The sequence below is a fragment of the Pseudonaja textilis genome, chromosome 2 (genome assembly GCF_049901715.1).
Source record: "Pseudonaja textilis isolate UNSWEBS1 chromosome 2, rPseTex1.2, whole genome shotgun sequence".
Lineage (NCBI taxonomy): Eukaryota > Metazoa > Chordata > Lepidosauria > Squamata > Elapidae > Pseudonaja > Pseudonaja textilis.
In genome coordinates, this window is record NC_141991.1 from 107,178,460 (window position 1) to 107,204,837 (window position 26,378).

At 38.4% G+C, this 26,378-nt stretch overlaps 1 protein-coding gene across 6 annotated transcripts in view; it reads left to right on the plus strand.

Moving 5' to 3' along the window:
• RNF157 (ring finger protein 157) overlaps positions 1 to 26,378 on the plus strand; it is a 92,107-nt gene that overhangs the window by 12,517 nt on the left and 53,212 nt on the right. For all 6 annotated transcript variants that reach the window (XM_087924805.1, XM_087924802.1, XM_087924801.1 and 3 more), the window contains exon 2: positions 21,227 to 21,345. In XM_087924805.1, the coding sequence (XP_087780931.1) occupies positions 21,253 to 21,345 (93 nt within the window). In that variant the 5' untranslated portion in view covers positions 21,227 to 21,252. The remainder of the gene's footprint in view (positions 1 to 21,226; positions 21,346 to 26,378) is intronic.

The window sequence follows — 26,378 nt, forward strand, 5'->3', positions numbered from 1 at the left end:
CACCTTTGTATTATTATTGCTGGCAGATTATCAGCTAGAGGTGGCAAAGTTGATGCAAAAGAAAATCCTGCCTTAGAACTCACAGGTTCAAATCCTTCCAAAACAGGTCTCTGCCACTTCATCATGATATGCCTAACTGGCATTCAGCTGCAAATGACTCACAGCAGTTTTCTTCTCCAGATGACTAGAGAGTTTCTCCTATTATCCCTACAAATGTTCTTCTGACTCATCCCTTTGTCATAGGCTCTGGGCCATTTAAAAAGGGCTGCAAGGTAGCATTCTGTGGATGCAGTAAAGAAGAGCAGATAAATATTGATGTTGTCCTGTTTGAATTACCACAATGTAGGCTTGAACATAAGTCCTTATTTGTGTTCAGTTGGATTCATTCTTTGTCTTCCAGCAATGCTCTAGTCTAGGCATCTCCTCTTTCTCTTCATCTCCCACAGCTTCTAAATAAAATAAGGAGCTCTCTGGATTGGTGGGTAGAACCACCCAACAGAGCCTGAGGAAATTCCTCAAGTTCCTATTGAAATTGCATTAGATTCTTTATGGGACCGATCAATAGGTCTATTCTCTCTGCTGAAGATGGTGGTGTGGTGGTGGCACCAGACAACTCAATAGAAGTTAGAGAGTGTTTGTGATAAGGACCAGATTGTTATAGTCCCCCAACCTCAGATCACATTGCCTCTGCCTGAAAGAAAATTACATCTAAATAGCTGTGAAAGACTATAGACCAGGCCTTTGAAGGGAGAAGGAATGATTGAACAATTACATGAGAGATTAGTCAGTCTTGAGCAAGAAGACAGCTTGAACTCAGAATGACCCCAGTTTGATTTTGTTTGCTTCACATTGGGGTCAGTTTCTTGCAATAGTTAAGAAACTGGGAGATGTTGAGTTGTGGTCTCATCTTAGGCAAAAGGCCAGCTGCTAGGAAGGAGGCAATGGCAACCCAAAATTTTGACATGAAAACTGCAGGGATTAGTCCAGGCAGTCACCAGAAGCCAATAAACCTAACTCAAAAGAACAACAACAACAAAAGGTTGGAGTAGGGAGAAACTCTGAGAGACTTTCTAGATCTTGTTATTTTGTCCTTGTGATGGACTGTGATGGAAGTTGTAGCTTCCCAAGGAAGAGGGAGCACATTTCAAGGGGTGGGGTGGGGTAAGATGAGACTAGTAGTAAGATGGTAGAATCCCACACCTGGATAGGAGTCAGAGAAAGAGCTCGGATAGCCACTCCTAGATTCCCCCAATGTATATTTGATGGGATGAGAATTAGTAAAGGTTTAATTTAGCAAGATTCTGTCTATTGGTTGAAATCAAATAATGAATTGAAGTTTGGCTGGATTGTTCGTGGGCTGGGCCTGGAAATCCTACAGCAATAATGAGCATTCCTAGAATCCCTGCTGTGCCTGTTACTTGACTTGTCCTACCTCAAATGGCTAACAGTGGTCTTCATAGATGTCTTGACTGTCTCCAAGCATTCCCACCAGAAAGCAAACTGAAATCTTCTAGCACCATGAGACTGAGGAACTCTTTCATACACAATATAATACCATACTGTATTGTGTGTTGAGTTATAGCTCCTATTATTTTGAGAAATCATAATGATTGGCAGTGTGACCTGGAAATTATGTGAGTTGTAATCTAAATAAAGAGTGCTATATGATATTGAACACCCAACCCCAAATATTATATACTAGCTCTACAATTCAGTATAGTAAGATATAGTCACTACTATTTTAGATTGGCCTTTAAAAGAGATTCAAATTCATGATAAATATTTAATAACCTCCAAAAATAATGTAACTTTGAATACCAGATGATAGATGATGGGCCTTGAGGCCCAGCCAGTATTAAAAATAAAAAACTAAACCAAACTAGCATGACTTGATTCAGCAGGATTGCTCTTAGATTGAGGAAACCACTATATACACATCTCAAAAACAATGAAAATACAAGGTATGCAATTAGATTTTGCCTCATCCTGGATTTCCGAGATTTGCTAAAGAGAGGCAGGTCTGTAGAATGATGAATCTCTTGGAAAATATGATTTCTCACTTCAGTGGATTATCTGAACTACAAGCAACACATGGACCATTTTTTTCCTTGTTGATGAATAAATAGCATTTGGTTAATGCTGAGCACTGCTTGTCCGTTTCTCAACCCTCCACTTTCTTTGTATTTTTGTCCTAATCCTATTTTTAAAGCCAGGTAAACACTGGCAAGTCACTAGGCTGCTTCTCTCTGTGGGGCTCAACCCAGATTCTTCTACAAACTTTGCACCTTGTGGGAATTGGGCAGAATGCTAATACCCACAAAAATATCTCTGTAATTATATCCAGAAGGACTCTGCAAATTTCCCTATCTCCTACTGAGTCTCCCTTTCTCCTACTGACTACTCACACTTTTACTATCATTGTAGGCATACAAGATTTGTCCTTTGACTTCCGGTTTGGGCTTCTTTGGCGACGGACCGAAATCTGTGATCCTGCGCGGTTTTGATCCATGCTCGCCACTGGAGTGCCCCGAACCACCTGGATTCGGGGCTGAAGCCACCCCATAGAAGTGGTGAAGAAGGGGGAGACTGCCAGCAGGGTTGAGGAGAGCCACATCTCTCCACCTCGGCTGGCCATTACTCCCTTTCCCAAAGGCGGTTGCAGTGGTGGTCAGAAATGGCCACCTCAAAGAAGAACCCGACCAGACAAGATTGTGCAGGAGGAAGTTTAAAGGAGAAAGTTTGACTAACTGATTTGAACGGAGAAAACATCTATTTAAGGTACCTGGAACTTGAATTACAAAGACTAATACTATTTAAAGCGGCGAAAAAGAAAGGGAAAGGAAAAAGAATTGGCTTTTCTTTCTCTCACATTGACAGCTTTAATTGACTTTGAATGTTAAGAAGAAGAGATCTAAACAAGAAATTGATGTTAATCTACTTTGACATTAACAGGCTATTTTTAGCTGAAAATAAAGTGTCAAAGGGATAAAGACTCTTGGATAATTTAAAAATTTCAAAAAGAAAGAAAGCAGAGGGGGAAAAAAAGAGGGTGGAGTCTGGAAAAATGGAGGAGACCACCTGGAAGTAAAAAGAATTGATAGTGGAATCACAACAAGATTTGTAAAGGACAAATTGTAGCTGAAACTTTGTTACAAGATAACAAAGTCCCTGGGAAAGAGAAAGTGAGAAAAGAAGCAAGAAACAGCTTTGGATTATTGGGTGATTCCTGGAATTTTGGATGGTGGATCCTAATGAAACGAAATAAAATCAATTGGGGGTTGTTTAAAAATCTTTAAAATGGCATCACTCATTGAAGAGCTAAAAATGAGACTTAAAGAACAAAAAGAAGAAGCACAAGAGGGAACAGGATCTTTTGGCTTCATATTTCAATTTTTAGAAATGGAGATTTTGAACTATGGAAAACAACAAGAAATGCTGGCAGAACAAGAAGGGTGGGACAAAGAAGAAGCCATCTTCAATGACCAAGCAATTTTAAGCAGGGTAAAAAGGGAAAGGGGGGAAAGGGAGTTAAAAACTCAAGACTTGAAGCAACAATGAAAAAAAAAGAGTAATTTGAAAAGTAATTATAACATTAGGAAGAAGCAGAAGGGAGGATCACAGAAGGGAGAATCAGATAGAAAAGGGAACAAAAAGGGGAGGGAGAAGAAGAGGGGGAAGATGGAAAGGAAAATAAGCTATAAAGGACAGAAACAAGACATAGAGAAACAGGAAAAACATACAAGAATTAAAGATATAAGCCTATTTAAAAGACACAGAGACAATGGTTAAAAATTTAACCTAAAGAGAGGACTCTGCAAGGGTACATGAGATAGCATTGTTATACTAGAAATAGAAAAGAGTTAGAAAACATGATAGATGATTAAAGTGACAGATAAAATTGGCATTGATATGTAATGGAATATTTGTTAGTAATTAAATGAAACAAAGAGGGTAAGAGAATAAGGCTCTCAATGATTTTAAAAAAAGTATACAATTGAAAAGAAACATGAAAGATTTTTAATGAAATTAGTATCAGCTGACAGGATGAATTTGAATAAGAATAATAATTTTATTGACTACTGTTAATAACTACCAGCCTGAAGATGGAGAGTGGGACCTCGTCGAAACGTTGCCAAGACACTCTCAATCTTACACGGGAAAAGACCCGAACATACCAAGACCTGCATATATATTTTTATACGCACACACACATACACATACACACATTATTTTCTTTCAGGAACTTAGTGTGTATTTTTAAGGGAATGTACCAAGCAGAATTCGATTGCTAATAGTTATGTGTTATAAAATAGAGGTTAGAAAATGAATGGTATAACTGTAAAGGCATAATTTAAACTTTAAACAAGATTTGAATGGATAATAATTAAAAGATACAAAGGTCTAGTAATTACAGGGGGAAATTTGTTTTATGAGAAAAGAAAATATGAGATTGTAAACAGGACAGACAAAAGTATAAAACTATTGATTAGAAAGACACTGAAAATTAGAAAAAGATATGTAATTGAACTTAGAAAGGAATGAACTGATTAAAAATAAGAAAGGAAGGAAGGGAAGAACTATTGAGAAAACTGCAAAAATAGTTATAAGATATGGATTAGAGTACATAAGATGAATATGTAATTGAGTTTATGTCTGTATGGAGAAGTGATAACCCGGGAGCATGCTGTTCTCAAAAAAAGATGTTATTTGCATTTGTATGTTTTGTGAAAACCCAAATAAATCTCTATTAAAAAAAGATTTGTCCTTTTCATTCTATAATTTTTAATTGTTTCTAGTCATATTTTCCTCCTACCAATCTCTGACCTCAGAACTTGTAAACTTCTTCAGGGATTACATCTAGTGCAATAATTCCACTGTCTTTAATTAGGCTTTGCTCCTCTTGAGGCAGCTCTTTGTCAGACTTTTCCCAGTTCCCCCCACCCCAGCTCTTATGGGAGGTATCTCTTCTACAAGCCTCTCTTTCTAATAATATATGGACAATAATATTATCCAGGACAGAGACTTTTAGAAGTAAAAAAAAAATGCTACTGCTTCTCTCTGGTCAATGTCACTGGTGTGCTAATAGTACCACTAATTAGTAAGTAAAGTCTGTTTCTTTGGGAATCCAGAGCACTTTGCATCCTTTACCTTAGAGATAGTTGCAACTATCTATTACATTATCCAGGGTTGGCCCATTTGCAGAGAAACACAGAGCGGAAGAGGCAATGGTGCTCCAAACCAATTAACTTCAGCTCCCAGAGTCCTCTGCAGTGGCCATGTTGGTTCCATGCATCTGTCTGGAGCATGCTCAGACTTCGAAACACTGGCTTGAAGCTATTTACTGTATGCTATTCACTTTCTGAGACTTAAATCCACTTTTACCTACAGTCATATGCAATTCTGATTTTTTCAAACCATCTGTATTTATCTTCCTGTTTTCTCTCTGGGCCTCAGAGAGGTTACATACAATATTTCTAGGATGTTTTGTTTTGTTTTGGTTGCATTAAAGCAAATACATACTGTATGTTTCGTACAGAAGTAACACTTATATTTTACTTTTTTACAGCCTATAAGTATAGATTTGTCTATCTTTATTCTGAAGGAACAACTGAGGATTTCCTTGTATTTTATTAAATCCAGTCATTATGCAGTTATTAAAGGCAACTTGTCCTCTAACTTTATGTTTGATTTTAAACAAATTAAAAAGGAAGGGAAGCCTCTATTCTAACATCAAGAGATTTAGTTTGGTTCAGATGTTGTGACAATCCAGAGTTTGGATCAAGCAAACATTTGATTGTTCCCATGTGTGTCTTGCTGGCAAAGGGAATGGCTGAACAAACTGGAAAAAATGTTCTATATGTTACTATCTTTATGTTATATACAAACTGGATTCCTGGTTTTTCCCTTTCCTAATAAATTGCAATTTCAAGCTAAATGTTTTTTTCTGCCTCCAGTTCCTGTTGTTGGAGTGACAACCTAGGAATCCTTGGTCTGCAATGGACTGACATTCTAACCAGGAATTGCTTACTTGGGTTCTCTATAACAGCAGACCCAGTTTCTGGTCTCATACACAGACTGGATGGTGAGATGAAACTTGGGTGGGAAGAGCATTTAGAAAGTAAAAAAAATCAGGACAAAGGAACAACTGGAAAAGGGACTGAAAAGAACCACCAGCAATAGATACAATGTTAAGAGCAATAGTTATTTTTTAAAGAATCTCTGAACCACCAGAAATATTCTTATAAAATTTCTTCTGGGGGGAAATTGTTTATATATAGGTAGTCCTTGCTTAGAAATTGCCTTGTTTAGCAACCATTAGCACTTATGAAAGTGATAAAAAATAATTTAATGACCAATCCTTTCATTTATGACCTTCAAAGATCTGTAAAGGAAAGGAAAGGTGAAGTGAGATTATAAGCACAGTTGTGATTTCACATAGTGATCAGTTTGCTTAATGACTATAGTCGCTAAACAAGGATTACCTTACCTTGTAGCATCAGCATACAGACCAATTCATTCACACACACACACACACACAACACACACACACACACACAAACTTCCTGGAGCTAAGAGTGACTAGCCCAGGTCACCAAGTTAGTTTTTTGCCTAAGGTAAGTCTTGGTCTCCCAGTTTCTACCTTGATGTCTGAACCACTTACACCATTTGGTTCTCTTATTCTATAGCCATCATTATTGTCAGCCTTACCAAGTAGACCAGACAAAAAAAACCCACAAGACCAGATAAGCTAATTCTAATTTTAATGTAAAGGTACATTAACAAAATCTTGCAAGTCTGAAAGTACAAATTTGCCACCATCTCCTTTGAAGGCCAAGAAACTGAGGAAGGGCCACTTCTGAGCCTCTTGTTCCGCTCACTATCCAGCTACAGGATACGTCCTCTCTTATCTGATCATTCCCTGGGCAGGATTTCTTCACTCCATCTCTCAAGGTCTTTCACTCGTACCATAGATAGTATATATCTATTCCTTATATATCTATTCTCTATTTTAAAGGCCAGTTTCCATCAGTTTTCAGCTCTTACTGCTAGAGGGAGCTTTAGAGGTTACAAAATGGAGAGTGTCCTGGGCCTTCATTGGCCTCCTCTGCTGCTGCCCTCAGGAGAAGGCTACTCTGTCCCACACTGAAGGATGAAACCCTCCAGTGCAGTATTTCTGTATTTAGATAGAGAACATTAACTTGTCATTTGCCACAGACAGTTAAATGCTTCAAGCTGGCCCTACTCATGTTGTAAAAGCCATCAGAAAATGTGGATTGATTTTGTTGTTATTTGCTTGCTTTTAGTGAAGCAGCACTGGGTTCTGGCTGCTATAAAATTAAATAATGCAAAGTAAATACTGCAATATGCTAGTAATGTTTTGCAAATATTTGAGGAGGATAGGATCAGTGGTAATGCATAAGAGTAATGCTTTGGGAAACTTATTTAAAATGCATGGCTTTAATCTAGAGTTTGACAGATACCGTTTTATGATGTTTAGATTTTTGGAGAGAGACGCTTCCAGCTGTGCCATCATGGCCTTCAAGCTGAGTCAATGGCGGGGAGGTGGGGCAACAATTCCCCTGAGGAGTCTTAATCCTCTTCTTCTTGTCTTTTTCATCTGACACCTGCATGCATAAGATGCATTTCAATTGTGCCCATTCAGTTTGTATTAGATTCCAAGTGTCCAGCTGAATTCTACTCTGCTTCAGTGCATTTAGTCCCTTACAAAATATATTTTGATAGCACCTTCCATCTGTTTAGGTTCTCTTTCCCCTGCCTAATTTTGTCTAAGGTTGTGATGGACAATAAAATTTGCCATAGCAAAGCCAACTTTTCTTAGAAAAACCATTTGATGTTTGTGCTCTTACACCAGACAGTTTGAAACTGGTAGATTGAAAAAGGTCCTGTATTGAGAGTTTTAAATACAATTATGATGCTTATTCTATTTTTATCGCATATGTTTACCCAGATGTGACTAAATATTGCTGATAATAAAAAATGAAGAATTAAGAATTAACTAATTCTGTTGAAAACACCTAGCTATGAGCCTTGTTTTCTTATAAGCAGAAAGAATGGTGCTGAGCACATCTCCCAAGGAAGCATAACCATTCCATAGCTTGGGAACAACGAAGAAAAAGTTTCTCTATTCCTGGCAAATGGGACCTTGAAAAGGGAGAGCAGTCTTAAAGTCTAAACATTCAGGTCAAGATGGCGGTCTTTCAGTTAATCAGATCTCAAGCTGCTTAGCGCTGTAGAGGTAGGAGCCTATATCTTAATTTGTGCTTGGGAAACAATTGGCAACCAGTACTGGTTTTCTACAAGAAATTCTCTCAATACTTTGCACCAATTGGCAACTTGGCTGCCACATTTTGATTGGATGAAGCTTCTGAACATTCTCAAGATGGCGTGTTTAAATAAATTCTGCTGTGATCATGAGAATCCTCTTTAAAAGGTCTTTCTTCCCAACCTCAAGACCTCCCAAACTTTTACATAGACCTAAGCTGGGAAAGACTAATGAAGATCTTATTTATTTATTTTACAGCATGTGCTTGTCTTATCTCTTCCGCACAGCATTGTCTTGGAACAAAGAATTTCACGCTATACTTAAGCCTGATCTATTTTGGGGGGGAATAAGTAATATTTGATCTATTATGCCTTCCAATAAAAGGAATTGGTCTGGAACTAGTATACTGAAGCAAAGTATACTTGGGTGCACTGTGCCTTGGTGAAAGAACACACAACATTCCAATGAGCTTTGATCTCCATGGTTCTATGAAAAAAGACACAGTATAGATAACAATTACCAAGGGTCTATGTATGATCACAGTGGGCATGAGAAAGAGAAATAGAAAGGGAGGGAGAGGGAGGGAGAGTATATCTTGTAATCCAATAGAATGGAATGGATGAAAACACATATCTATTTTACGGTGCATACTTTTTTATTTTAACCTTTAGAGATCTTGTAATCTTTAAAAGGAGGAAAATTTTTTCTGCAAATAAATGATATCCAGGTGTCACATCATGCTGAGTTTATCATGCTGCACCTTTTTTTTTTTTATGGTCCCCTTTTATAATACTGTTTTGGATGCCAACTGGTAATTCCCTAGCCCTGGAAGATTTAATCTGCTAACAATTACATTTTAGGTTTTCTTCCTCTGTCCATAAGTTATAGCCCATCTGTTCCAAGGCTGGCATTTCAGAAGGAAGTCCAGCTTATAAATGGAAATGTTATGCTGTTGAAATGCTAAATGTCTCTCATCAGGCAGATCAAAATCTTATTAAACTGAAGCCCAGTTTTTAAGCAGCACTTAATATATTAACACCTCCAGCAGCCATTTTCCCCCCACTGGTGGTGGTGGGCAGTTTGAATATAACTTGTCCTTTAGTTTTTATGTAATTCTGAAGGGAAATCTCTCTTACAAATCCAAGGAAGTAGAAATCTATCTCTCAAGTCCCTGATACTTAAATGATTCATGCTGTACTGGAAGACAAAGACACCCAGGATGTTTTCTCTTTTAGCAAATATCAATGTTATAGATTCTTGACTGGCTCCAGTGAAGAAAGAATCGGGCTTGTTTTTAACACTGAAGATAGTTCAGGTTGCCCAGTAGTTTTTGCAACAGAACTCTGTTTATTCAAAGCCATTTCATGGCATTAATGTTATTGCTTCATTCATTCATTCACTCATTCCCATTTTCTCTTCTTTTGCTATTGGCCATATTGTCATTAGGGCAACAGCACAATGAATATTTTACACTGAAACACAACTTTTCAGCTTTTTCCCCCTTCCTTTCTGTTTTATGGTATAATATTCCCTTGAAAGTAATACACATTCCTTTTCTATTTTAAAACAACATCTAGTTATATAAATGGATTATAAAACTATAAAAAGATAAAATTATTTTTATAAATAAATATATAGGATAAGGCCAGTTTGGTCTAGTGGTTAAGGCACCAGGCTAGAAACTAGAAGACTGTGAGTTCTAGTTCCACCTTGGTCATGAAAGCCATCTGAGTAATTTTGGACTAATCACTCTCAGCCCAACTTGCCTCAGAGAGTGGGTTTTGGAGAAAATAGGAAGAGGAAGGTTATTGGGTGTGTTCACTACATTGAGTTATTTATAACAATAATAATAGCAGGATATGAATGAAGAAATAAATTGTGTCATGCGTGAACTCATTTGATATTGCTTAAGGAATAGTAAAAATATTTCATAGTTGAATGTCTATGGAGATTCTCAGTCATCCAGGTCTTGGTTGTCCCAAAGATGCTTTTTCAAGAGACAACTGGATTTTCTTGTTTTTCTTTGAAGGGGTGTTGCTTCTCGTCCAAGAAGCTTCAAGAGACAACTGATGTTGTGTTAATGTGCACTTTATTAAGTAAGTCTTTTCATGGAATTTCAGTTATTCAATTCCAGACTAGTTTAGGTTGTATTTATAGCATTATTCACCCCACTTTTTTTCTACAAGGACTGAACTGCTGGAGGTCCAATCCAGTGGCACTGACTCTTGAATATCAAATGACTGTTCACCACATGAGGGCAGTAAGATGTAGAGAGATTGCATCCTGTCTTTATCATTGACCTGTTCCTTGTTTTACAAGATTATCAATTGGAGGTCACTTCCTTCTGCCTTTTTCCCCCAGGCGCAAACAGATAGAGCAGGCATTTCTGGAAAGATGTAACTAGCTAGGTGCTAGGTTTTGCCTATACCTATAATGTATTTTCTAAATAAGTCTAATTTCTATTATGTTATAAAATCAGTTTCACTCATTAATCTTAGGAATGCTCACACACAAAATGTCCCAACCCACAGTAGGAATTATTGCATGTTGAATTCCATAAATTGATTGCATATTAAGAAAATGTACCAATATTTGTTGGTAACGTAAAATAACTCTGTTGCTTGTTGGTAGATATTCTAGACTTTTCAAACATCTGAAGCTTAATTTTTCTAAACTTGTTGGGTTTTGCAGAAAGAGGTCCTTGTGGGTTCAAATTAGTTTATTGACACAATTGTTTTATTAGCATTCTTTTAGCAGTTCATTCTACATGCTGGCATTCTAGATGATGGTGTGCATTATTATTTCAGGGGACCATATAACTTTTTTAGGCCAAGGTGTTCCTGAGGCAGCTTAATAGATATTAGTAGTGAGACAGTCCCTTAACTCAGGCTTACACAGTAAAACATACGCAAAAAAAGGATTATTGAGAAGAGGAAGAAAAAAACAAGTTCTAGTAGCGATTCTAGAGATGAAAAGAGTGGGATGAAAAGAGTACAGATTGCAGAATGACTGTTATCTTCTAGGTAGCACTTGAACAACAATCAGATCCAGGATAAAAACAGTCCCTGAAGGCCTTGGTCTGAACCCAATAAGATTTTTTATTGCAGAACCTTAATTTTGGACGGTGGCCAAAGGAGAAACAAGCTGGGTGAGATCCAAAATATAAAAGCCAATGCTGTGTTGTGAAACAGGTGGCTATTTCCCCTAGTCTGGCATCGTCTCATTTAACTGCCCCATAATGCTTCAAGCATTCAGGCAAATGCCTTTTCCCAAACCATGATTCTCGAAGTGGGGTTTTGTTAAAGGCTAAAACAGAGAGAGTTTTCACTTTGCTGGCCATGACTGAGTGTAGTTCTCCAGCACAGTTTCTGAGAGGATAGCTGCCTCCCAAGATTGGCAAGTGGAAATAAATATTGTGAGCAAAAGCAGGCCATAAATCTTCCTTGTATTTCCATGTAATGTTGCTTTATAATAACAGAAGCCTCGTTTTCCTCTGCTTGCAACTGTACCTTCTTTCCTACCATCACTCCTGCTGCTGCTTGGAAAGTGTAAATTCTGAGGATTACATACTGCCAATAACCACCTGCTGTATATTGGTCCAAAGGAAATCCAAACTCTGGAGAGGCAACAATTAAAGCATTAATTTCTTTTGAAAGGCATAAATGTGAAGCTCAGGCTCACTGCACATTATTTATAAAATATAAGGTTTTGATGTTGGCTCATTAGTTGCTTTTTTTCAAAAGTGTATATTTACCTTCCCAAGTGTGTTTATCTTGGGCATTTAGGAATATAATTAGTAGCTTGTTAAAATGCGAGGTCACCAGTGAACATATTAATTTCTTCTAGGCATTGTTAATATTATTCCACTTAGCTGTTTTGTTTTGTTGCCACAAATTCTTACTCACAGTGCTCCAACCAAGGTAAAACCAAATGGGAGTTGGGAATTAACCACTCTGTTGTTTTTCAACTGATTTTCTCCAAGCAAAATTTATTTCACTATAAAGCCCTTCATAGCAGAAACAAATGCTTAACTTAATGGAATGGTCCCTTTGTACTTTGACCAGTAGATATTACATAGCAGTATCAGAAGATTAATACAACAGAAGTTAGATAAATACAGCAGCTGTATTTATATTGTTCCAAAGTAAAGGAAATGCTGTGGATGACTTCCTGGATTGACATTGGTTCAAAATTGTAATCATGGTACTTTTGCCTAAGATTTAAGAGTTTCAGGTTATCTAGAAAAATAAAATTGCCAGATTTGGGAGATCATGTAAATGATGAGAAAATCACATATCCTGAAACTAAAGTAATTTGATTGCAGAAGAAGAATTTGAATGGTGAAGACTTTGTTAGGGATACTCCCTAGCAGAATCTGCATGGCAGTCAGGCAAAATATGTGAGATAAACGTTTTTGTAGCTTACACTCAGTAAAACAGATACACTGTGCTAGTTAAAGAGTTTATTCCAGTAAGAGTTTTAGCATAGTCAAACAGTCCATATATCATTCACTAGTTCAGTCCGTCCAGGGATTATACAGTTGCAAAGTCCAGTGTCGAAAAAGAGGTCAGTAAACTTATAAATATCAGTCCAGTAATATATCTCCTCGCAGTAGAGATATGAAGAAGTCAAACCTCCTTTCTTCCTTCAGCAGCAGGGAACACGCAGTTAGCAAAACCATCAATCAGGCAAACCAGCAATTGTCAGCAATCACCAGCAATTCAGCAGGTTCTCTTGCTCCCTCTTATGGCGGTTTACAACCGCACCCCAAATTACATGCTTTGCAGTTTAAAGTGACACACACTTAAACTTACTATCATAGTTTATATACATTATTTTACCCAAACTACGTTAGGTAAGCTTGTTATCCCTAACAGACTTAGTATATGACATTATGTTTTGAACTTTCACTACTTTGAGCAAAAAAATTTACACATGGGCTGAAGCTAAAGAACTCTTTTCTTCTCCTTTTCTTCTGTGGTATTAAGACAGTGAGGATGTATAGGTCGGTATGCCTGACTTGAAACTGCTTTTCATCAGAAAAACTACTGTACTGAGTTTGAATAAGGTGCTAGTAAGATTCCTACAAGGTTCCTGGGCTGAGCTTCCAATCTAGCCAGATAACCTAATGGATGCCCTACAGCAGTGGTGGCTAACCTTTTTGGGCTCCTGTGCCAAAAATTGTGCACATGCTTGCATGTACACACTCGTGTGCCAGCAAGCAGAAGGCAGTGCGTGCCCCTCATGCATGCGCGTGTTATCTCTACCCCCCACCCACCCCTGCCACCCCGTTACCTGCACTGTGCCTCACAGCTTATTTTTTTGCTGGTTTGAGGCCTTTTCAGCCTCCCAAAGGCTTGAGGAAGGCTTCTGCAGGCTTTGCAGGCTGAAAACTAGCGCCGTTTTGTCACTTCCGGTATTTTCGGAAAAACAGGAAGTGATGAAACAGGGCTAGATTTCAGACTACAAAGCTTGTAGAAGCCTGCAGAAGCCTTTCTCAAGCCTTTGGGAGGCCGAAAAAGGCTTCCACCCATCCGAAAATCAACTGTAAGGCATATGCATGCCCCGTGAGGTAAGTTTCCTTGCAGCTCGCGTGCCGGCACAAATGGCTCTGTGTGCCACCTGTGGCACACGTGCCATAGATTTGCCATCATGGCCCTACAGCATTGTACATAAACAATGCAGCATGAGCTAACTGAAAAACAATTACAATTCTGGAACTGGCTGCATAGATAGATTAGGCACCAGTGTAGAAAAGTATCCTGTGTGTACTGTTAATCTTGAAAATTTCCATGCAAAATTCTATGGTTAAAATATGTGTACACACACACACACACACACACACACACACACACACAAAATCAAAGGGATGAATGTCTCTTAAGTGAGCAAAATGATTTGTAATTATTTTGAGAAAATATAATTACTGACATCTTTATGATACTATGCTCCCTAAATATTAATAGATGAAATGATGTTGCTATTTAAACACAGTCCTGTTCCTTTCCCCCTCCACCTTCAGTGTTTCAGGTGAAAACAGTGTTCTGAATAATTCTATTTCCTTTCGTATACACTGGTCCAAAATGTTGTACCTATTTTGTCTTTGTTGAGATCTGAAGGAATTCACAATGTATTTCTAGGCAGCAATTTCTCTCTCCATCTTTCTTGTGCATCTGTTTCCCTATAAATTATGCACATGGAAAAAGCAGCAGACATCAATAATTGATTGCAGAATAGTAGAAAACACTAGCAACATTTCTGTGTTTAAGATATCTGGTGTTTTTCTTACTTGGGAAATGTTAAAATAACTCTTCTTTTAAATGTTTATTTTGTTTATGTATCATATTTGTATAGTTGCCTATTTGAAATGAAAGAAATGTTATTCTACTTTCCTGGATTGTCTACAATTTAGGGAATGGAGGAGATGTATTAATATCAATATTTGTATATAATAAATCAGACCTGTGAATTATTTTAAATAAATATAATCCCCTTCTGAAATGTACAGTTATGTGAAACACATTTTTTTTATGGTGAGGAGAGGTTAAAAGGATTTTTATATATTCCAATAGATTGATACAAAGGATCCAGCTGTGAACATTGACTAGATTGGCTCAATACATGTGGAAATCTACACAAAATTGTGAAAATTAAAGAGTTATTTGGGATAGTACAAGAAAGCATGCTTCTAAATTAAGGGCAATGTACTAATGATACACTATAATAAAGATATTAGATGCTGCTATTTTGTCTGTTTGTTTCTTTATTCATTATGATTATTGATAACCTGTTTTTTTCAGGTTAATAGTGCAACCCTTATAATGTGTAAACAGTTTTAGTAAAGTTATAATAAACCACCATCAGTTGGTTTAACTAGAAGTGGGAAAGATGGTACTAAATAGTTGATGAATCTTCCTGCAGGGAAATGGCTGATGGTTGGAGGAAAGGAAGAATCTGCTTGGAATAGATTTCTGGGATGATTCTGGCTTGTCTTCCTCCCTCTCTTTTCCCAAGCAATTCTTTTCTGGAAATAAAAATTATGGGGAAAAAATGGAGCATTATTTATTTATGTAGTCAATTGGTCCCTAGCACAATCACTTGAGTCTTTATACTGCCAATGCAGCAGTCCGATCCCTTTATAGAATCTTATGAAATAACAGGGAGATACCACAATAAAAGCCTCACCTGGAAACATCCTCAAACCTTGTTTTAGGGGAAGTATTTCCATTCTATATGGTGCTAGCAAATTGAAATCATTATTTCTCAGAAACTGGCTCACATCTCTACATCTTGTATAACCATAATCGCGGGGATGCTGGCAAATGTAACAGGCTTTCCTTTAGCAGTTTTACAGTGAAAAGCAGAAGGCAAATTTACTAAATGAAATAAAATGGGGTGCCCTTGTTTCTTGTTTTAATTTTTACAGATTATACTATGCCGTGCAAAGAGAATACTAGAGTAATCATTGTGCACTTCTATAACCTGTGAATCCTTGCCAGGTGAAGGACAGAAACTGAGCCAAGAGAGCACATTGAATTAATGGAGCAGTTTTTAATAATGACCTTCAGTCCGCTCAATTCACTCAGCCAGAAAATAGCTTGTGTGTGTGTGTGTGTGTGTGTTATGTCCATATATTTCTTTTCCAATGAAGTACGGTATATAACTTCAGAATTGCTTGGTTAGTGAAAATGCTACTGTGGCAGAGGTGTAAGGTTGTGCCCTCTATTTTCCTCAGCTGAAATAAAGGATAAAAAATCCTGGTCACTTCCTATCTAAGTAGTAATAAAATCCAATTTTGCTACTGTATGCTTCCGAACTGAGACACACAGGTAATCAAGGCCTACCTCCTACTGAGTTGACATATTCCATCACCACAGGCCTGCCTATCATTAAAATTATATTACTAAAGGTGTGATGTTCTTACTATTAGATCCTTTGATTAGAATATATTTGTGATAGACCAGGTAAGACATTTGAGGAATATACACTGGTAAACATGTACACACACATTTGTTAATTTTTCTTAAAGAATCGTATTCTTTCATATAACAATAAATTGTATGCGTTGCCTTTGTAATTGGAAGGAATTAATATTGTGATTTTTATTTGGCCTGCAAGGACATATACATATTAGTTTACACTTAATATTATTTTAAAACAATATGTTAGCTTAAGTTAATATGGCAAGATTTCTTGCCATATTTAAGATATGTTTTCATTTTAAAATAATATTATTTTGGCTTCTGGTGTGAGATATGGCTGACTGAACACGTCTCAGGAAATGAGCAGAGACAATGACCGCTGTGAAGAATGACAAAGTGAAGATAGACTGGTCTTTTAAATTTCTCCAGAGAAGGAAAAATTGGGAGATCACCCACAAGTGCTCTGAATAGCAGCTCTTAGTGAGGAGACCATAAAACAGCCATCTCCTGTGGGATTGGGTGTCAGCAACCAAGGAAAATTACATCTTTGCTCACTGCAGTAGCAAAGCTTTAATAAGGACTCTAAGCCAGCCAAACACGCTTTCTAATAATGTTCAGGAAACTCAGTTTAATCATTTTATGGATATACAGTGAAGAGACAGTTTGGTCTAGTGGTTAAGGCTAGAAACTAGGAGTTAGTGAGTTTTAAACCTGTGTTAGGCATGAAAACTGGCTGGGTGACTTTGGGCCAGTTAGTCCCTCAGCTAAATCTACCTCACAAATTTTTTGTTGTGGGGAAAATTAAATTATATTTGGAAATGTCTAAAATGGAACTAAAGCCATATTAGGAACTGAAGCTTGCTGAAGGTTCAGATGGATACTAGAGGGAACCAACAGACCAGGCAGAAAAGCTATAACTTTTTCTTATCTTATAGAAGTTTTTGAAAACTGGACTGAGGTATTAATAATATCTCAGAAGGATTAAGATTTCAGAGGATAAACTTTTACAAAATGATGAGGAAAAATTTAAAACATGTTTGCATGACATATAGTTTGAAGACGCAGAAGACAATGAAGTTGAGATTACCAAAATGGGATTTCAAAAAACAAATCAAGAAAAGGTCTTGACAAGGCCTCTTTAAAAAGCTTTGAAAACTACTCTTGAATGCCAAAGATTGGAATGATTTAAAGGTCAAGATTGTGAAGAAAAAAATGGAAGGGATATAAAGTTGGACTATTTGATCAGGATAAACTGTTTGTTTGATATTTCTGGCATCTCCTAATGGACGTTTTGTTGAACTGGGATTGAAAAGATGGTGATTTCTGGATTGCAAATAGATAAAAACTTTAGACTACTGCAAGAGTAGTTCTTTTATTTTTAATTTTTAAAGAGTGTATTAACTTATGCTTGGCATTAGTCATCATGAAAAATCTTACTTTGATAAACGAAATTTCTAAGTAAAGCTTGAAACTTGAACTTTTTTTAAACCAGATATATTAAATCAACCATATTTAATTTTTGGGAAAGATTTTAAAACTACATCACCAAAAGGAATACAGCATATCTCCCTTTCATTGCATTTATTAATTCAGGCATTTCAAACAAAATCTTCACCAGTTTAGAAAAGGCAAAATAAGTGGTTTAGAATGTACTTTATATGAAAAGTTTTAAAGAGCTCATAACAAATTCTTTTTGTACATGTTTAGTGAGTTGTAATGGGTTAGAACAGGGGTGTTAAACTTGATTTCACTGAGGGCTGCATCAGGATTGTGTTTGACTTTGGGGGTGGGGGGACATGGCCAGAGTGGGCATGGCCAGCTTGATGTCAGTTGTTGAGGTCCCATTTTCAGCCATGACGTCCTCCTGCAGCTTTCTGCCAACAGAAACGGAGCTCAGGGGGGGGCCACAAACGCCCCCCCCCGTTCCGTTTTCACTGACAGAAGGCTGCAGGAGGCTGTCATGGCTAAAAAAGCCTGGGAGGGCTGCGTGTGACCCTCCCAAGCTTTGTTTTTGCTGGCAGAGACACCGTGGACTGGTCCTTTGCTGTTTCCAGGGTGGCCCCATGGCTCAGATCTGAGCACCCTACAGACTGAATCTGGCCTGTGGGTCTTGAGTTTGACACCCCTGGCTTAGAACAATGGTCTCCAACCTTTCCAGCTCCATGGACCAGCAGCAGCAGCAGGGAAAGGGAGAGGGGATGGTTTCACATGCATGCTTGCGTAAATGGAGCTTTGCACGTTCATGGACCCGCCTGCTGCTTGTGCTGCCTGGTTTCCCAATGGGCCGCAGCCCAGTACCAGGCTGTGGACTGGAGTTTGGGGATATATGCTGACGGTTCCTAAAATACCCCCAGATAATCCATTGCTGCTACAGGGTGAGAAGGGTAAATTTTAAAAGACTTGCTTCAGTGTAATCTATAAAAGACATAGATAATGATATAGTAGTTCAGATAAAAGAAAAATGGCAATGACTATTCTGTGCAAAATACCTTTCCTGTATGTAACTGATATTTCTCTGTTTTTAAATATGCAAATTAAAAGACATTTTACTATGATACGGTGGCTTTTAAAAATTCATTTTACCTTGGTATTCCTAGAAAGTTGAAACTAAATTCTAAATAAATATCAAATTGCCAAAGTTGAACATGTGTCACGTCCCTGGATGAACTTCAGTCCCCTTGTGTAAAGCCCCTTGCTGCGTTCATCAGGGCCTTAGAAGTGAAGTGAAGCAGCTTGTGATTTCCAGCAGGACTTTTTCTTAATAATCTCCTTGGGACAATGTATGATACAGAAATTTCAATGGTATTTAGGGAGAAAGCAAGTCTAAGAATTAAGCATCTCAGAAGGCAAATATTTGCATAACATTTGCATATTTACCCAAGGCTAGCTTATGTTGTGTATACACACACACAGATGTACACATAAACATGGCTAGTATCTTCTGCAGTTCTTCAAGGTTATCAGAAAGTTTCATGAAAAGAGAACCCATTTTTGTGTGAGAAGACTGATCTAATGGCAGGATTTCCACCCCCCCACCCGCCCTTTTCAAGGCAAACAATTGTCTTCAAATAAATTTAGCACAGTTTTGAAGTGAATCCCAGCCTGGGAGTGGCTATACAATCATTTGCTGAGATGTCCCTTCTGACCATCAACTGTTAACCTGAACAACAAAGCTGAACCCTGGCGCTGAAAGAAGAAGCTCTTATGAATATTGTCTTACAGTCTCTAAGCTCTCTCTCAATTTTTAAGCAAACCTGACTGCAATAGGAGAGAGAGAGAGAGAGAGAGAGAGAGAGAGAGAGACGTACCTGAGGGAGGCTCTGCTGGATTCACATTGTCATGCGAAATTCAAAAGTAGGCAGCACAGCACTGGGGGAGAGATAACCCCTTTTATTGTTGGGTGCCTGTTTTACAAGAAACAGGAACTCTGTATGAAAAGCAAAGGATTTTATAGAAATTTGAAGTGGGAAATCCTAAGGATCTCATTTGTTGGAAGCTTTTGAAGAAATTAAGCAGGTCCTGCTCCTTCAACATGAGGTTATTGCTGTTAGTCAAAACAACCCTTTCAGGAGAGCAGCAGAACTGGAGAAGTCCAGGGTTACGTTGGTGGAATCTTAAGATAGTCAGAGGAGTATCCTTGATTGAGGATGGACCATTGGTTCCATTATGTTGCAATTACTTCGCGAAGGCTTCGGTTAGGTCATACTGTGAGGTAGTGAGGAGGTTTCTATTTTGTTTAGATGGGACTACAGTAGACTGTCTGGGGGGTCAGTTTGGGTTTGATAGAATTAGATAAAGACAGGAGCTGGATTTAACCTGGTCATGTCCAAAAGACAGGGAGGAAAACGGGTGCAGCCTCTGTTTTATACGTTACATTTATTTTCTCCACCAGACACATTTCTGCTGAAAGATCCAAGCACTACAGGAAGAATGTAGCCCCGAAAGTAATAATTATGTGCCAAAAATTCACACCCAGCAGTCCAAGACAAATGTCTAGCAGTCCAAGACACATGTACGTAAGTGGAGGGGAGAGAGTGGCCTGTTTACTAGGCAGTTGGGAGAGGAGGCAGTACCTACCCTTGACATGAAGTACTGCTAACTGTCTATTCAATAACATCCCTTCTGCTGGTTAAGAACAGAAAATACAGCTTTTGACATGAAGCAAGAGGAAGATGGATGCAAAGTGCCCTTTTGCTGGGCTGGAAGTGGAAGGAGGATAATGTCATGTATCTGTGTCCCTGGGAAATGGCTATAGGATGTCTTTAAGCCAGGTCACCTGGGACATGCAGGTAATCTCACTGGTTAAATGGGGGAAAGAAGAAACACGCTACTTCACATATAGATACAACATGGTACTTTACACAGAAGAAAATACCAGGGCCCCTCAAAGGGCACTGTTGAACAGAATTGCAGAAACCATGATCTGTAGGCTTTCTGTACCTTATGGTGGTGGCGCAGTGGTTAGAATGCAGTACTGCAGGCTACTTCTGCTGCCTGCTGGCTGCCTGCAATTTGGCAGTTCAAATTTCACCAGGCTCAAGGTTGACTCAGCCTTCTGTCCTTCTGAAGTGGCTCAAATGAGGGGCCAGATTGTTGGTGGCAATATGCTGATTCTGTAAACCGCTTAGAGAGGGCTGTAAAAGCACTGTGAATAGCATCCAAATACTATTGCTATTTTCATTCGAAAATATGAGTTTTCAAGTTTGGAAACTGGCAGGAAATTTTTATCATTGTAGAGACAGCAAGCCCTCCAAAAAGGTGACCGAAAATTGAAATTTTTCCTTTTGCCTCATTATCCTTTTGGCTTCCGTCTTTGGGCAGGATGTTTCTGAAATATTTGTCCACAATTCTAAAGGCCAGCTGTGTGTGAAATTAAACCCTTTATTTTTATGAGCTATTCTACACTCCACTGATTTGCTTTTGGCCATGCTTGATTCTCTGAAGTGCTTTTTTTTTGTCCTATAAAGCACTACCTTCCCTTTTCTACTTGATTCTGACAGACTTGTGCTCTCTCTTTCAGGAAGCTACTTTGCCAGTCACTTCATCATGGGAGGTGAGAAGTTTGACTCCACACACCCTGAAGGCTACCTCTTTGGGGAGAACAGTGACCTCAACTTTCTTGGGAACAGACCTGTACCGGTAAGAAAAGCTCTGGCTTGTCCGTGTGTGTGTGTGTGTGTGTGTGTGTGTGTGTGTGTGTGTACACATACGCGGTTGGTTTGGAGTTGTGAAACAGCCACTTAAAGTTTGAAACTGATTGTTCCAATCTTACTGGAAATGTTTTGATCTTTTTCTGCATACATCAAAAGGGTTCTGAATTTAAACTGACCCCCTTTCAAGCTTAAAACAAGGTTGTTTCTGTCTCAGAACATATCCGGAATGGCTTTAACATCTTGTTTGAAGCTCTGTTTGTTTCAGATTGGGAAACTTTTTACAATCCTGGAATGCACTATTCCTTTTTGTTAACAGAAAAATGGAAGGATTTAAAGATGTGCAACTGCTGATAGAAAGTTAATGTGTACAGGTAGTCCTCAACATACAACTGTTTCTTTAGTGACTGTTCAAAGTTACAAGAACACTGAAAAAAGTGACTTATGACCGTATTTCACACTTACGACCGTCGCAGCATCCCCGTGGTCACATGATCAAAATTCAGATGCTTGGCAACAGGATCATATTCATGATGGTTGCAGTGTTTTGAGGTCATGTGATCCCATTTTGCAACTTTCTGAAAGCAGAGTCAATGAGGAAAATAGATTCACTTAACAACTGAGTTACTAACAATAGCTGTAATGAGTAACTTAACAACTATGGCAAGAAAAGTCATAAAATGTGGCAAAACTCACTTAAATGTCTCACTTAGCAACATAAATTTGGGGCTCAATTGTGGTCGTAAGTTGAGGCCCGTTGGCCTATTGTGAGGAATGAGTGTTTTGTCAAAAGAAGTTAAAATAGCTGTGTATAAGAGTCTGCTTCTGCTTATTTGTTACATGTAGTTGATAATTAAAGTATGACGGAATCTAAAAGAATGCTGAATGCAGTCAAAATGGATTACTTTGGATATGTATGTGATAAACCAAGAAAAGATAGGCTCAATGAATGGATGCTGAATGATTATAAAGTGAATACACAAGAGAGCAACCAGTATGAAAGAAATATAATGAGATGGTCATATAGAATGTACAAAGAGAATTTGACTACAAAATATGTATGAAAGAAGAATGAAAGGGGATTGCAAAGAGAGGGGAGACTGAGAAAATTGTGAATGGATGAATCAGAGGAGGAAACTCATAACCACAAAACTTTAGAGCCTCCATGATTGTATAGAATCTGAGTGCCTTTACTTATCCAGTTAAGGCTAATTAGAATAGTGGTTAAGGCAGATTGTGAGTTCTAGGCCCACATTAGACATGAAGTTATGTGGGTGACCTTGGACCAAATTCCTTTTCTCAACCTTAGGAAGTAGGCAATGGCAAAACCATTTCCGAAAAGCCTCGCTAATACAAATTCAAGGACCTGTCCAGGCAGTCGCCAGAAGTCAAAAACCAACTTGAAGCCAACACACATCCCTGCGCTCACAAAAGAGGTGCTAAGCAATTCGATACTGCCTGTATCACACAATTATAAACTCCTCAGTTTAAACACAGAGAGTTCTCACTTAGCAATCACAATCTGGACAAACAACTTGGTTGTTAAGGAAAGCAATCACTACGTGAAACCGCAAAGATGCTTATGATCTTACTTCAGTCTTTCTTTGTTTTACAGACTAGCAAAGTTTGTGAATGTAATGATTAGATACAAGTTGATTTTTCTATCACGATCGTAACTGTGAACAATTATTAACAAAGCAGTCTCTAAATGTGGATCACCTGTACATAGATATATCTCCCCTCCTTGCCTTTTAAGAGAAGTCAGATATTTTAATATAGAGCATTCCAGAGAAACTCCCCCACCCCCTTATCCTTGTCTTCCATCATTCCTTTGTAGCTTATCTGCGTCTGGATTTGTTGGTTTAAAGAAGGAAAGTCCCAGACTCCAACCCCAAGTAAAAGTTCACTTGATTGCCTGTTAGCTAAGCAAAGCATTAGACGTCAGGCCCTGCTACAGACCTCTGGGGTGTGTGTGAGATGTTGATTATGGACGGAAGGGCTTTTTCTCCTCCTCCTTCTCTGCTGCATTCAGAACAGTATCCTTGGGGGCTGGAATAAAGAACACAAGTTGAGTTTCTGCAGACTCCTGAAGCGTTTCTGCGTGTGATGGATGTGTATGTAAGGAGCTTTTCTATTCAGTAATAAGAAAAAGGAAAAAATAATAATTCAGTGCCCAAAGAAGCTGAGGGTATATAGAAGGAAGAAAATACAATGGCATCATGCAGTCAAACATAAAGTATGCTGGACCCGCTTTGATGTCTCTGATCATGGTCAACATCGATATCAGAGAAAGAGCAATGACATATTTTCATGGTTGTCCATTACCTTCATCATTCTTCTTAGATGATAAAGCATTTTATGAGGAGTTTATTCAAAGCTCCCTGACATGCTCAAGGCTTTATAACTCCCTGTTTTTAAAGTCCGCTTTGCTTCTGGTGTGAGGAATTGGGGCACCTGCTTTAAAAGCCTATTGTAGCAGTAATTCATAATGCTTTTCTATAGCACTTTCATGTTCAATGTGTTTTATATAATCCAGCTCCCTCAAAACAACCTATCAATATGCCCTGCATTGCAGAAGGAGGAAACTCAAGCTGACAGGGCGTGATTTGTGAGGGTTACCTTGTGAGACCATAAAAGAGGCAGCCAGGATCCATAAGATGGCCAGCTCTCACTCCCCTGCAGGATTGGAGCTGACAATTACAGGCACCTTGCTTGATTTTCCAGTTTCAGACTCTGGTGAATCTTGATGAAGTAGTTCAGTAGGATTGCTAGTGGATCAGGGACAGGATTAGGAGGAAATGAATACAAGCTTAATTGTCATTCCATAGACAGCCCTCATTATAATCTTCTATAGTCTGAAAGATCCAAGAACCAGAACTCATAAGAATTTGAGATTGATTGCAGCCTGATGTGAATTAGATTCTTGGAAAGATCGATTTCACCACATGCATATTAGAGCCTTATGATATTCAGGGATTGGTTGATTGAGTAGAGGGAATATTTGAAACCTCTTTGAGAGGACTGGATGATGTCCACAGCCCTGAAGTGACCTTGAACTTTATGGTAGCTGTGATCTGGTCACAATTACTCTATTTGAAGAGATGCTTCTGATGATGGCCGAGCAACTACAGGAACATTTAGAGAAAGTATCCCAAATAACCCAGTGTTTCTCAATTGATGCCATGCAGAAGCCATCTATCTAGCAAGATGAAGGCATACCTGCCAACTAGAGCAGAATGAGAGGGAAGGTTTCAGCCTACTTGGAAGAGACTGCAATATTTTGGATTCTGAGAAAGAAAAAAGCTGATTCTTAAAATGCTTGTCCTTGTGAGGAATAAGATGAAAATGACTGATTAGTCAGCAGAGAAGACCCAACATACACGAAGCTCCTTGTATTAGCATTAAGCATTGACCATATAAGCATTAGCTAGGCAGATTAGGTATCTCGGGCTTTTTAATAACTTAGTCTGCCTGGATGCTTTTCCTGCCCTTCTTTAGCTAAAACTTCACTTCTACAGCACTTTAAAAGTTTCTTTTCATTTCTGCCCTAGGAACTCTGTTGAATTTTTTTTTGAACAAAAGACAGCTATGACTTTGCTTGTCAGAAGGCCATAAAAGGTGATCAAAGGATCCTGGGGTACTGCAACCACCTTGAATATGAGTCAGTTTCCAAGCATCTGAATTTTGAACACCTGACCATGGTGATACTGCAATGGTCATAAGTGTGAAAAACAGTGATCACTTTTTTCAGTGTCGTTGTAACTTTGAATGGTCACTAAAAAAACTGTTGTAAGTCAAGCACTACCTGTAAATGCATCTGTATTCCATAAAGGAAGACATAGTTCCAGGGTAAAAACAAGAAAATAATATCTTTTCCGGACCCATTCTAAAAGTGATTTTCATGTAAATTAATAAAAATAATCAAGTAGGATTATACTGTAAACATGTATACATTTGTTTTTCAAAATTTCTTACACCTTTAAACCGCATTTCACATTGAGAGCAAATAATAGCAATAGCACTTAGTCTTATATGCCACTTTATCGTGCTTTTACAGCCCTCTCTAAGTGGTTTACAGAGTCAGCATATTGCCTCTAACAATTTTACTCACCTCAGAAGGTTGGAAGGCTGAGTCAACCTTGAGCCTGGTGGGATTTGAACCGCCAAATTGTAGGCAGCCGGCAGTCATAATACTTGGTTTTCATCAGCCAAAGACTAAAATAATCATGCCAGCTTACTTGGTGCAGCTAGACTTTACTTCAGATACTTCTTGATGGCTATCACGTTCTGCTGCTGTCTGCAAAATCTGCTTGCTTCATCTTTTCCTCTTTATTAATCAAGCTCCCTCCAGCGGTCTTATCACATTAGTGTGGAAAAGGTGGCGGGGGGGGGGGAGTCAGAGCTTGGGAGCTATAAAACATTCCCTTCTATTTGGCTGAGGCTGTGGCATTGCCCAAATGAAGTAGGTGAATTAATAATGCCTGGAGCAGATGGCTGAGCCCGTAGGCTGGAAAGCTGATGGTCTCGGAGCACTTCTCCTAGAAGCTCTCTGGATGTCTTCAACCCATATTCAGAAAATAACTGCTTTTAAAACAAAAACTAAGACACTCTTCATTCTGCAGGGGAAATGGAAATTATCCTTAATGCTGCTATCTCTGTATTGGGAAAAATGTTAATAAGCAAGTCTTAAAAAATAAAGCTGGCAAACATCAGAGCATCCCTTGTTCTTTGGCTCACTGGCCATGCTGTGTGCCTTTTATTCACATTTCTTTTTCCCTTTCCCCTTTTAAGATTCTGGCACATTGAATGTCCAGTATCCAGCAGAATACAGAAGATTCATTTTTATATATCAGAACAAGGGCCACAAAAGCACCACACATGTTGGTTCTTAGTCAAGAGAGCAATGACTTCTTCTTTAGTTTTCAAAGAGACAGAGGGAAATTGGATGCTGGTTTCCTGCCTAAACACCATGGCTTGTTTATATTCTGAGGGTCCCCTATTTATTCTGTAATTGGGCATTTC